The following is a 14,321-nucleotide window of genomic DNA, read 5'->3' as shown; positions in this document are numbered from 1 at the left end:
ATTCAAAAACTTACACTTAAAATAAAACAAGTAAGAAGACTCTAGTCGAGACTGTATGGACTAGGAGATACCCTGAACCCTCCAGTCTGATATTCTAATCATTCTGCACTTCTTTTATGCACATTTACATACATACAAATGCATCCGCGCTCTGCTAACTGCGCAGTAAGCAGCGACTGCGCTTGGGCTGCGCTGCAGTGTCGGCAATATAATGAGAACTTATTTGTTGAATAATTTAATTTCTACACGTACGATCGTAATGAAACTTTTTAGAACGTAATCATAGTGTTTGAATGTGTGTGTATACCGAAGCACAAGTCCCTAGTATTTGATATACGAGTTTTACAAAAGTGATGGTGAGGGGGTGGATATAGGAAATTGTATAAAATGCGTCTTAACATATATTTAAAATTTGGGCACTCTATCTTAAAAGATGTGGGAGATATAATTTTTATACTGATTTTCGATAAGGTTTTTTATCGATAACAAATATCGGATTGAGTTATCGTGTTTTAGTGATAAACTCGATACGCACGCGATATATACGGACATTTAAAAAAAATTTGAATTCGACGCGTTCATACATACGGACAGACGGACGGACAGACAGACGGACGGACGGACAGACAGACAGACGGACAGGGCCAAATCGACTCAGCTCGTCGCCCTGATCAAGAATATATATACTTTGTGGGGTCTGCCACGCCTCCTTCTGCCTGTTACATACATTTCAACAAAACCATTATACCCTGATTTCCCATTTTCAATGGGTTCACGGTATAAAAATACTGAGTATACCGAAAGGCGATATGGAAATGTGCACCCTGGACTCTCCATACGGCCAAGTTGCAGCGCTGCTCCCAAAGCTATTCAAAACTGATTCCAATCAAAACTGTGTAACAGGCTACTAGCCTATGTTAGGTAACAGCGTTATGGCACTGACCAGAGAACACATAGACTAGACATGTAGAACAAATTTTTCTACAGCTCGAAACTGTTAAGTTGAGCGACCGCTATACTTCGTATTTGCTCGGCTCGGTCGCTGGAGGTTCGAGCAATGAAAATACTGCATGACAAAAACAGTGCGCTGTGAGCGCTCAACCGAAATGGTCCCAATTCCGTATGAAGCGCAGCTATGAGCCATTTTTTCTACTCTTTCTCTCTCTCAGTCCCTCTCTCTCGCTCTCTGTGGTCGCTGAAATCATCACTCTCAGCCGCGCACAGAAATTGAAATTTTTGTTCGCGACGATCCCAGCTCTTTCCTTTTAAGTGAAGGGTATACCGAAATTTGTAAAGCGTTTGCCACGTTCATACAAAATGCTAGCTTTTTCATAATTATTTCTAAAAAGGGTATGAAAGTGTTGATGCTCATAATGAAAATGTTTTCGCGATGAGCATGCACACACACAGTCTTCGTTGCTACATGTATTATGAGCATTTGTATGCCTGTGTGCGAAGCTCTTGCTGCCTGTAGCAATTTTAAAGCCCAGCATTTGCATTTGGTCGATCATGAGAAGTGCTCACATACATACATACATATGTATATATGTACATTTGATTGTGTGTACGCATGCGATACGATGGATTAGCACTTGTAGAAGCATTTGTTTGCCTATTTGCCTTTACATGTGCGTGTGTGTATGTGCATGTGTGTATGCATGGGACATGAACATTGGCGTGTGCCTACCTCAACTTAGAATTGTCTGAATGATTTTGGAGAGGCGCGCTTATACATACATATGTATGTATGTATTTATGTAAGTAGCTGATCAACTAAAGTGACAAGTGCATATGCCAATTCTTTTTAGAATTTTTTTTTTATTGTCATGCACCTGTATATGTACATATGTAAATATATGAACAGGTACAAGGGATCGAAAATCGCATCCCATTTCGTATACTAAGCTTAATAAGGTACTAAACTTTTTTTTTAATTCCTTCTGATAGCCAACCCACGATCATTAAAATTAAATCCAGGTGCTTAAATGTAAGCGCGAGTTACCCGCCAGTAACTATACTACACACATACACATACAGTATGAGTTATTCGCCGGTCACAGTGCCACAAAGAATTGGCATATGCACTTGTCACTTTAGTTGATCAGCTACTTACATAAATACATACATACATATGTATGTATAAGCGCGCCTCTCCAAAATCATTCAGACAATTCTAAGTTGAGGTAGGCACACGCCAATGTTCATGTCCCATGCATACACACATGCACATACACACACGCACATGTAAAGGCAAATAGGCAAACAAATGCTTCTACAAGTGCTAATCCATCGTATCGCATGCGTACACACAATCAAATGTACATATATACATATGTATGTATGTATGTGAGCACTTCTCATGATCGACCAAATGCAAATGCTGGGCTTTAAAATTGCTACAGGCAGCAAGAGCTTCGCACACAGGCATACAAATGCTCATAATACATGTAGCAACGAAGACTGTGTGTGTGCATGCTCATCGCGAAAACATTTTCATTATGAGCATCAACACTTTCATACCCTTTTTAGAAATAATTATGAAAAAGCTAGCATTTTGTATGAACGTGGCAAACGCTTTACAAATTTCGGTATACCCTTCACTTAAAAGGAAAGAGCTGGGATCGTCGCGAACAAAAATTTCAATTTCTGTGCGCGGCTGAGAGTGATGATTTCAGCGACCACAGAGAGCGAGAGAGAGGGACTGAGAGAGAGAAAGAGTAGAAAAAATGGCTCATAGCTGCGCTTCATACGGAATTGGGACCATTTCGGTTGAGCGCTCACAGCGCACTGTTTTTGTCATGCAGTATTTTCATTGCTCGAACCTCCAGCGACCGAGCCGAGCAAATACGAAGTATAGCGGTCGCTCAACTTAACAGTTTCGAGCTGTAGAAAAATTTGTTCTACATGTCTAGTCTATGTGTTCTCTGGTCAGTGGTTATGGTTAACCATCGATAGATACACATCGATCGATAGTTAACCATATCGGTTGCTGGGAAGGTTGTCGATATGTGACGTGCCATTTTGAGTAATAGAAGAAGAAGAGGTAGATCGATATAATTTAGGTTTGACTGTGAACAAGAGAAGACGTGTGAAATTAGGAGATGAATAAGTTATGAGATTAAGAAATAAAGAAATTAGATTAAAGGCCTACTACAACTGTTAAGTGAATGTCCAAATGGCACGTTTGCCAGATCCAGAGGCTTCATCAATTGTAGAGTTTAGCGACTGCTCTTTCGTACTCGTAAAAAACAAGCACACGTCTGGTTGATTATGGCATGTAATTGGATTAAAGCTGCAAGAAATGTACATAAAAGCAGTGCCTGCTGGTTCAGCTGCTTATCCTGGCTCCTCCTTTAGCTCGTTTCTCAGGTTTGGGCTGTTTATAAAAATCGCCGCACGCATAAAATTTAATAGGCTGCCACAAGGAGCGGCCCAGTCGCAGTTGGGTGGATGGGTTGGTGCGTTGGTGGGTTGGTGTCGACATGGGCTGCGACAAGTACGCGTAATATCAATAAAATTAAGCCGATGGCCCGTGTGGCAGGGGCCGAGGGGCGTGCTGTGTGTGCAATCACAAAACGCAACAGCGACTATACCAAACAATAAGCTGAAAGCCTCTTACATGTATTTTTATGCGCGCCTCGTTCCAATCATTGCAAGCTGCCTCTTCACATTCCACGTCTCCGGCCAAAGCGCCTGCTGCCAGTCCATTCGCCTAATGCGACTTGAAAAGTCAACGACATCCGGCGTTCGCCTCGCGGTGTGGAACAGGCCAGGACACAACGCTTCAGCGTCAGCTTTGGCGTCAGCTTTGGCGTCAGCTTCAGCTACGGCTTTTCCGTTAGCTTCTAAATGCGGCACGTCATTGTTTTGCAGCCAGGTTGCCTCCGCCTGGCCCCCGACGAGCCACGCACCATACACACGGCACCCAAGTGCCAACAGCCACAGTAGACAGACGTTCGAAGGTGGAAGATTGGGGCAAGCGCTTGCTGCCGCCAGCGTCAACATCGGCGTTGTTGCTGTTGTTGTTGTCGCGTCTAGTGCTGTTTAAATATGAAAAACTAACTCGTAGCTGCTTTTCACATTTTCCTGCACTTGACACTAAATTCACTTTGGCCAAGTAGGTGCTCCGTGCGCTTCAAGCGCACTTTCGCTGGCAACAACAACGACAGCAACAATGGCAGCAACAACAACAACACTGTTGTTGCACTATCCAACACTAGCAGCACTCGCACTTAATGTGCACTCCACACACATACACATGTGTGTTTGGTGGTGGTGACGTACGGTTGCGTGTGTGTGTGTGCCCCAGTCACAGCTGGCCCTGAGCTCATCCTCCTAGTACCTGATTTTACTCCTGGAGCCACTCTAGCCAGGTGCTCCGCCCTCTGCTACTGCCTCTGGCGGCAGCAATGTACATACTCGTATATTTATTTTATTACTTAAATAAATTACAAAACGGTTGGCGGTTAACCAAAGCCAAATGGCCATCTCGTTGCCTTTGCCAACTACTAGCTAGAGGATCTTAGCGCAAAATATATTGTACGACCTCTATATAAATATAAATATATATATATATATATATATATATATATATAGCCAGCCACTGGAACAGAATCACAATAAGCGGCAAGTCGGCTGCTGGTTTCTCTATGCTGCGCAGATCGAAATCATTTGAGAGGATCTCTCGCTCATACACCAAATTTATATGGTATGTGCATGTATATATGTATATGTACATATCATGCACTTCTGATAATATAACAGAGCGATCCGACTAGGCTAATGTGTGCAGCCCCACTTTGCGCTTTCTTCTGTGTCATAGTCCTCTGGCCAGCTTGCCCCACTGTGGGCCCAGGCCTGTAGTGATATCCCATAGATGAAGCTGTGTGAGCATCGTCCTTGGCTAATAGCTATAGGTACTCGACCTAAAACTATTGGCACACCATCTGAGCTTATTTCGGAGGCATCTGCTGGTCTGTAGCAATGCCTCCACCCAGCACTTACCTGCGGTTAGCTAGGGTGAGCCCGTTCCGGAATTAAATGAAAATGCTTTGTTGTGTTGCTTTCAATTCTTACGTTTTTCTATTTACAAATTAATCGATTTTCTGTCTGCTTCTGTTTGTTTTTCACAATTAGCTTGAGTTTTGATTCGTGTTTGTATTTGTTGTATGCGTAATATGAATTGTATTTAATTTTTGTATTAATATCAAGTATTTGTTGAAATCATCTTTCAAATAGTACATATGTATATATATATTTGTCTGTGTATTTATATGTGTGTGTAGTGTGTCTGTGTGGGTACATCTTTGTATTTGTAGTTGTGTTCTATTTATATTTGCATTTCCATGCTGCTTATGCATTTCTATTTGTATTAGATTCTCTTTGTTAGTATTGTTCTTTTATTAGTTCATTGAAAACCCTCCATTCAATCGCACATATATATACATATACATATATATATGTATATATATATGTGCATATATATATATATATGCATAGATATAAAGTGGTGAAAACTATTAGAAGGTAGGGCCAAGCCAGCCGTGGATATATATATTAGCTGGGGTCCACATGCTCCGTCGTCCGTAGATCCTTAGCCGTAGTAGCTGTTGGGCGGCTGAGTGGGGTAGTCCTTGGCGCCGTTGCTGCTAGCGCCGCCGGAGCCACTGCGCGAGGATGGGTTTTCGCTGAAGAGGCCCCCAAAGTTCTTGGAGTTGAAAATCTCGCTGAGGCCGCTGCCGCCGCCGCCATGGGTGGCGCCTCCTGTGCCACCGCCGCTGAGGAGGCTGCCGAGGAAACTGCTGGCACCGACGCCACCGCCGCCGGCATTGCCGTTGGCACCGCCGCCAGAGAGCACAGAGCCAAGGAGGCCGCCAAGTAGATTACTGCCACCGGACGAGCCGCCGGATGAGCCGCCACCTCCGCCGCTTGAGTAGCCACCGCTGGGCTGGTAGCCGTTGGCCCCACCTGCGCTGGCGCCGCCGTTGGCCCCGCCGCCCTGCAGCTGCTTGGCTATTTGCCCTGCAATGATACCGGAAACCGCTTGACTCACCGCCGGATTGGAGAAGAAGCTGGAGAAGAAGCCGCCGCCCTGCTTGTCCTTGGGCTTCTGGGCGGCGCCACCGCCACCATTGTCATAGCCAGGCGCGGGCGGAGTGTAGCCGGGCACCGGCTGATAGCCACCGCCAGGAGCGGGCTGGTAGCCGCCCTGCGGGTGGTAGCCGCCCTGTGGGTTGTAGCCACCCTGTGGATTGTAGCCGCCTTGTGGATTGTACCCGCCATACGGATTGTAGTCAGCAGCACCGCCACCATTGTTGTTGTTGGGGAGCGTGGGATAGAGACCATGGCCGCCAGCCGAGAAGCCATTACCATATCCACCTGCACCGCCGCCACCGTATCCACCAGCTGTGCCACCGGCGCCACCCTGGCTGCCATCTGCCTCCGGCAGCGGGGCGCTGGGTCCGTTCGGCGCGTACGAGTTGTGCGTGTTGCCGCTGCTCACTGTGGATCAGACGCAGCGATTGCATCGTAGCAGCAGCAGCAGCGCAGTAGCGTCAAGCGGTTAGAGTTAGCCACAAAAGCGTTTGACAAGAGGGTAAAACATAATTTATGAAGAAAAACAAGAAGAAGGAGAAACATAAAAGGCGATAAGCATTTAATGAGGCCAAAACAAAGAAGACGTCGAAAATGAAGAGGAAATTAATCAAAGCCCAATCTATGTATGCTAGAGAGTGGAGAAGGAGGATTTCTTAATTCGTTCTAATCAATTCTAGTGTTCTTTTTGGTTAACTTATTTTAATTAAAGTTTCATTACAGCTGCCCGTGTTACGTTTTGATTAGCGTTTCTGTATATGCCTACAGTCGATAGAGTTATCGATAAAAATTATCGTTATTGCAACATTTAAATTCTACACAACTTTGAGTTTGATTTGTTTTGATTTTTTTTTTTTTTTTTTGCTTAGTTCTTATAAGTCTTCTCTGCCGTATGCATAAGTATATTGGTTAATATATATAATGTATATAATGTATATATATATATATTAGGTTTTTATACTCATAAATGCGACTGCTATGTACAACGCCAAATAGAAGCAGATACGGTAGATGCTCTCCCTGCCACTATCAATTTGTTTTTGAAACGAGTATAGCCGAACACCTTGCGTACCCTGCATTAACTATAGCTAACATATGTATATATTATGAAAGTTTATGTAGGTTTCAATATTTAATTATTATTTGCATGCACTTGAAATAGTTGTAATAATGTTTCATTCTATTTTTGCCAGGAATAAATTTAAGTTTATGTACACATATATATGTGTACATAAACTTTAATTAACATATCTATGTATGTGTATATATATATATATATATATATATATATATATATATATATATATATATATATATATATATATATATGTATATATATGTATATATATGTATATATACTGTAATACTCTTAATCTACTCTAGATCTATCTAATACTCTATCTCTCTATCTCTCTCTCTCTCTCTCTACGATAATCTCTCTCCTCTCTCTCTCCTCGTATCTCATCGTCTATATGTACTCTATATCTCCTCTCATCTCTATTTCCTTACCTCTATATGTATATATATGTAAATATATATATATACATATATATGTAATTGTATGTATGTATGTATGTATTTCATCAAATGCTTTAGTTAGTTCTTTAATACTGTTCATTGTTTTAATTATTTTGTTTTTTTGAATTTTTGTTTATAAGTAGACTTCCATTCAAATTAATGCCATTGTTTATTTGCGTCGGTGTGTGTATGTGTGAGTGAGTGTTTAAATAAATGGGAAATAATAACAAGAATGCGCAGAATGCGTGTTCGGACGGAGCAATTATATTTATACGTGTATAAACTTTTGGTTTGCTATATTTGCAGTAGATTTATTCACAAATTAATTTGAGTCACAATAATAAAAAAAAAGGAAAAGAGAAAACATGAATTTATTATATTAAAATTTGGTAAGGGAAAATTTAATTTGCAATACAAATTACAAAGAACAAATATACAAAATAATTATATGAAAACAGTTGTACACCAAAATTGCAAATTATTGTTGAATTATAATAATAATAATATTAGTGATAGTGATAATATTAATAAAAATAACAATAATAGTTATAATAAATGCCAAAAAAATATTGAAATCTCTTGAAATTAGTTGAAATATGGGAATTTCCTCTTAATTACATTGGAAAACATACATATGTATAAATCTTCACTTGTTGGGTTGTCATTTAACTTGGATTTCATTCCACTAAGAATAGAGGAAGTTGCTGTCCGATGAGCTCCTCGTTTCTGGTATTGATCGATGCACGAATGTGATCGATAGCATATATCGGACAGCAACTAGAGATTGTTACTTTTGGCATTTAATCAGATACGTAACTGTATTCGTGAATATATTTGTTGTATCCGGTCTTACTGTTTTATTACTGGCTTAGCTTTTATTTGTGTTTAGATTTTAAGTTTTGTATTTAAAAAAAAATTGTTTAAAATTACATTTAATTGTGTACTTTGTGCACATTTTTCTTTAAAGTTCTCGATTTCTAATTATTAGCGCACCTATATTTATTTGTTCTTTCTTTGCTTCTTTGCAGCCTTAAATCAGCTTATTTGTATGCATTTTGATTGACAAGCACATGTGCTTCCACAACAGAGTGCGGGGCCGTGGAGAGAGGAGAGGAGAGGAGAGGGGGGGTGGGGGGGGGGGGGGGGGGGTGGTGGTCGCGTTAATTTCAATCACCAGAAACAGAAACAGCAACTGCAAGTGCAAGTGCAACAGCAACTGCAGCAATATGAACAGCGAAATAATTGCCACAAAATTTGTAACAGCAACAAAAATTAAATTAACATCCAACATCAAAGTTGCTACCAGAGTATACACATGTGTGTATGTGTGTGTGGGTGTGGGTGGTTATGTGAATGCATGTCTGATGCGCAACTAAGTCTGCGGCTGATGTCCGGTCTAAGCCCGAAATTAAATTCCAATTTAATTGAGCTGCAAAAAGCATGGAGCAACGAGTGCAACGAGCCTTCAGGGCAACGACTATTACAGCGGCTCGTTAGACCACACAAATGGACCCATACGTACACATACGCACACACACACACACTTGGACGTGACTTGAGAGCATATTCAAACAGAGATAGCTCCCAGAATATATTGTCTATGCTTCAGCTATATGCAAATATCCACATGCATATTTAAATCTAACTTTTTAGCTGTTATTGCTATAGTTGTTGTTGTGGCTGCTGTTGCACTTGGAGTGCGATCGTGAGATCGCCAACTCTCTAGTCGCTGCGAATGTTGTTGAGTCCGACTCGAAGCGCATTCCTTAATCTAGTGTCCGTAAGACCAGGGTAAAAAGTTAAAGTAAAATAATAATGGGAATTGAAGGAAAAAAGAAACAGCAAAAGCTGATTTGATCGTCGTCGTGTTGCAGGATCCGGAGCGACTGCTGCTGCATTACGTGCTGCCGCTGGCGCTGCCTCGGTGGGCCAGTAGCAACACAAGGACCGCGAGCAGGCCGATGAGCGAGGCGCTGGAGTTACCGCACCGCAGAGCTGCCGAAGGATGCGCTTGGGTCTGGCGATTGTAGGGATTCTGTTGGTTCTGGTTCTGGTACTGTGGCGGCGGCTTGTTGTACATGTTCGCATTCGAGTGGTGGGTCTGGTAGCCCTGGTAGTTACTGCCGTATGGCGCCAGACCGCCGCCGCCGCCTCCGAGGATGCCCATGCTAGAGCTGGGCATGCCAACGCCGGCACCGCCGCCCCCCGGCGGCCCACCAGTGCCGGCCGGTCCTGAATAAAACGGTAGCTGGCCAAATACGAACGCTGGATTGTAGGGGTTCACCGGCTGCAGGCCATGCATTGGATAGCCCGGGTTGAGCACGCTGCCTGGATGGTTGGGTTGGGGAAACTGTTGAAATGATGGCGCTTGCGTTGGCGAATTGTAGGGAAATATGGGCATATTGGGTATGATGGGCATATGATGCTTAGCCCCGAACACGTAGTGCTGATCGATGCCGGTGGCCGAGGCGCCGGCGGCCCCGTTTGAGCCCTCGGCATTCGCGGCGTTCTGGCTGATTGCCTGGCCACCGTTTTGGGCGCCGCCCTGGCCGCCATTCTGATGGCTGCCTGACGGCTGCTGGTTGCCATTTGCGTGCCCTCCGTTCTGGTTGTTATTGTTGTTATTGTGATTGCTGTGACTGAAGTAAGTGTAGGTGTTAAGAGTGGGATTCGATGAAGCCGGCGCGAATACTTTATTCTCGGGGCCCGTGTTCAGGTTGGATCCTGTTAGTAAAGCCATTGATGATTGCCATTGCCACGATGTGAGCGAGCAGTGTGAGAGAATGAAAGAGATGTACAAATGTAGGACACTTGGTTAAACAGCGATGACCGATCAGCCAGCAGCAGCCGTGGCGGCAGCTGCTGCATGCGAGCGAGCCACTCATCGCCAATCCCAACAGCTGGGGACAGTGCGGGAGAGGGCGTGAGCGAGCAAGCGAGTAAGCAAGCTGATGTATTTCCAGTGCTGTGCACCAGTCAAAAGCTCAGTGCTGTAAAATGAGGCAATGAATGAGCGGGCGAAAGTGCAAGTGGAATGAATCGAAAGACCAAACACACTTCAGTGCTAGTTCTTTTTGTGTGTGAGTGTGTGTGTTAGACAAAGACAGCGCTTAGCATTGCTGTTTGCGTGAGTGTATTGTGGGGTTAGTAGGCAAAAGCTTATTTGTGTATGTGTGTAGTTATTTAAATACGAAATCAGAGAAAATTAAGCAAATGATAATCCATAATTATCTGTAGTCAACTATAATACATGTACATATCGATTTTTGTACGCTTCTCTAAATGTCCGATAAGTCCGTCCGTCTTGTATGCGGCGTTCGATCCGCCATCAATTTGGTAAAGCTCGCCAAGTTCCCAACCGCACAGAAAACAAAAACAAGAAAACCAAAGATGAAAATAAAAAGCAAAATAAATACCTGACGGATTAACCGACGACGACGAAGAAGAGGGGTTAGCCTGGTTGGTACTGGAGCCGCTCTTGCGCTTGCAGGTCGGATAGCTGCCACAGTCCTTGCCATCGCGCTGATTGTAGCTGCACGAGTCGCTAGTGATGACGCACTCCTCAGTGGGCAGGCACCCAATGTCGGCACAGCCGCGTCCATACTCTTCACATGCGCAAGTTAACGACAGCGGACCCGAAGGCACAAACATGGACAGAGACGAAGACGGAGGCGGATTCAGATTCGGAGTCGGAGTCAGATCCGGAACCAAAGTTGGAGTCGGGGTCAGATTGGTGTTGGTATTGGGGGAATATTGTGGTTGTGTGTTTCGGTTTATAAAATAAGACGTGGTTGCGTCAGTTACGTATTTAGTTGTTTTACAATGTTGATCGTGATGACAGTGAAGATGATGATGACGATGACGATGGCGATGATGAATGATAAATTTGTACAATACGCATTTAAACGGGAAGATAGAGAGAGTGAGAGAGAGAGAGAGAGAGAGAGAGAGAGAGAGAGAGAGAGAGAGAGAGAGAGAGAGGGGGGGGGGGGGGGAGGGAGAGAGAGAGTGGAAGGGAGAAATACACAGTGATAGAGGTAGAGAGGGGGAGAGATTGACCGAAATTTAGCCAGCAGCTGAGCCACGGGCCAAACTCAGGCCTCCGGGAAGGAGCAGGTGAAGGAGTAGCGGGAAAAGTGGGATGAGGTGTAACAGTAACACGACGAACACGCGGACAACAAAATACAAACATAGACAGCTCTATATTACGTATACGTACTGGAGTAGGCGTCCACATGGTTTAGCTGGAGCATCGCCGCCACCAGCAGCATTAGGGTAAGGCGTGCCACGCCCATTTTCGATACAGCTGTTGCGATTGTCGATGTGCTTCAATTGCTCTTCTGTGTCGCTGTTGCTGCAAATAGACGAGGCGAATGTTGGACTGTTAGCTAGTTGCTGGCACAATTTAAAAACAACTTTTCATTGAATTGAAACAAGGCAACGAGGGCAGCGAGTGGTGTGCGTGTGGGTGGCAGTGGAACCTATTGGCAAGCCAAGCTTATTTATCACATTGACAGCTGGGCTCAAGTTCATTGCGGTTATTTGCGTCGCAACGCAGAAGCAGAACCAGACGCCGGGGCAGACGCAGACGCACACACCAGATGGCAGCTGGCAGATGGCAAACGAAAGCCGACAGACGGCAGACAGGCGACGAGGGAAGGGAGACGAATGAGGCAGACGTGCAGACGTGCAGACCCAGTGGCGTCGCATTTGTTTGGCGCAGTTCATCCTGGATTGCTCTCCTTCAGTTAGCATTGCTCGACTTGCCGCATACAGGCGACACGCCCACATACGCCCGCCGACCGCCCTGATTCCGGTGGATATGGCAACTGCGCCAACAGCCACATTTGTTATTTCAAGTGTCAAAACTGGCGAAAGACAACCCCCCACGCCCTCCACTATCCACAACAGGGCAACACGCCCATCTTGCCACAAATAATCACTGATTGAACAAATATTGTAAGACAAATGGCAAAATGATGCAAATGATAAATACACTTGACTCTGTTAACGCCTGCAACAACTCGGGCCTGGACGCTGCACCTCAGTTTGGACTAAACGTGAAGCCACTCGGCCTCAGCTCAGCTTGAACACAAAATATCACTATGCCATATCCCAGCCAAGAAGAACATTTGTATTAGATGTACTGGAATATTCAATAGCCTGCATGAACATGTCAGTGATCTATATGCTCGTAGTATTTAAATAAAACTCGCCTGCGTGATACCTGCCGTCATGTCATCCATGTTGAGTATGTAAGACTAGTATTTTAAGGGAATAAAGCGTTCAGCTCAAATCTAAGATTCCGAAAATGTGGACTTTTTTATTTAATCTCTTACACTGCGTGTCACTTAATATACGTTCCCTGAGCCATATTTCAGATTGCTCAGTTTGTACCTTAAGGGAAGAGGACTCGCGGTACGCTTCTATACGGTGCTATCCACTGATCATGATGTGGCAGCTGGAGTACCACAAGGTAGTGTCTTTGGCCCCCTGCTATGCTGCCTGTACAGCCACGATATGCCGCAGCCTGTGTGGATCAGCAATGCATGCCACCCTCGCAGATGACGTATGCATCACCTACAGGTCCCGATGTATCCAAGATATGCAACAAATTTTTCGGACTGGGCAAGCCGATGGAACATTGCCATTAGCAGCAGAAAAGCAGCCAATGATTGCTATACGCTGCGGCGGAGAACGCCGCCAGCCGTGCTCTTGAAAAGAGATCCAAGCACGTAGGCTAGCAAACATCCTCACTACATGCCGAACTCCTGGAGGCTCAAGAGAAGACAACCAAGGGACCTGGATCTACGATCGCCCCGTAGGGCGGTGAACAGACTTACTGTCATCAATATATTCTTATTGTATTGTACAACACAATACAAAAATAAGTTTGCCGGCGCGCTCGAATGGACAGAATTAATGGATAACAAGCTCGCAAAGTGGTTGGCTACTGGAGTGCCCCGTATGGCTTTCATAAACTTAATAACTTAATGATACGTATATAGCTTCAAAACAGGACTCATTATTCACATCCATTGCATATGATTAGAGCTCTCCAGCGATCTATACGAAAGAAACTTTAATTTTCGAACTCTATATGCAACAGGAACTCAGCTTGAAAAAAGATCAAATACTTCGTGATTCAGAATGGGAATACAATAAAATTATTGCGCCAACTCAAACAGAAGAAATGCAAATGAATTGTGGAGCATACTCTTGGGAGTTTGCTTTTCAATTTTGGGCCAATTTATACCCTCAACCCATTGAAAATGGGAAATCAAGGTATAATGTTTTTTTGAAAAAGTATGTAGCGGGCAGAAGGAATCATCGCAGACCCCATAAAGTATATACATATATTCTTGCTCAGGACGACGAGCTGAGTCACTATATATTCCTGTCCGTCTGTCCGTCTGTTCGTCCGTCCGTCCGTCCGTATGAGTGCGTCGATCTCAAAAGATGCAAGGGATACAGAGCTGAAATTTGGCATGCATTCTCGCGTATACCATACGCAGTACGAGTTTGCTTTATTTTTTCGATATATCATCACTTTGGAACACTTTTAGACCTGGAATATGGTGAATACAAATATTTTGTAATTCACAGATTTTGGAAACCACGCCCCCATTCCCCACAATTTGTTAAAAACGAATTTCAAATACTAGAGACTTGTGCTTTGGAATGTACATACATTTGAACATTAGAATTAC

General features: G+C 43.9%; 1 protein-coding gene across 2 annotated transcripts; it reads right to left on the bottom strand.

The window, feature by feature from the left end:
• Positions 1 to 5,050: 5,050 nt before the first annotated feature.
• Mnr (Membrane-bound Notch regulator) lies at positions 5,051 to 11,965 on the bottom strand. Of its 2 annotated transcripts, none has more exons than XM_089264670.1 (3): positions 11,831 to 11,965; positions 11,028 to 11,216; positions 5,051 to 6,501 (listed from the first exon to the last, which is right to left on the bottom strand). In XM_089264670.1, exons 1-3 carry the CDS (start codon positions 11,904 to 11,906, stop codon positions 5,594 to 5,596), a joined length of 1,173 nt encoding a protein of 390 aa, XP_089120796.1. In that variant the 5' UTR covers positions 11,907 to 11,965; the 3' UTR covers positions 5,051 to 5,593. The 2 variants fall into 2 exon arrangements, with proteins under 2 accessions (XP_089120796.1, XP_089120798.1); XM_089264672.1 differs by lacking the exon at positions 5,051 to 6,501 and adding an exon at positions 7,739 to 10,335.
• Positions 11,966 to 14,321: the final 2,356 nt, after the last annotated feature.

The sequence above is a fragment of the Drosophila navojoa genome, chromosome X (genome assembly GCF_054131105.1).
Source record: "Drosophila navojoa isolate 15081-1374.11 chromosome X, UAZ_NAV_1.0, whole genome shotgun sequence".
In the NCBI taxonomy this organism is placed as follows: Eukaryota; Metazoa; Arthropoda; class Insecta; order Diptera; family Drosophilidae; genus Drosophila; species Drosophila navojoa.
Note: the sequence above shows the minus strand (reverse complement) of the source record. Positions and strands in the feature narration are given on the sequence as shown.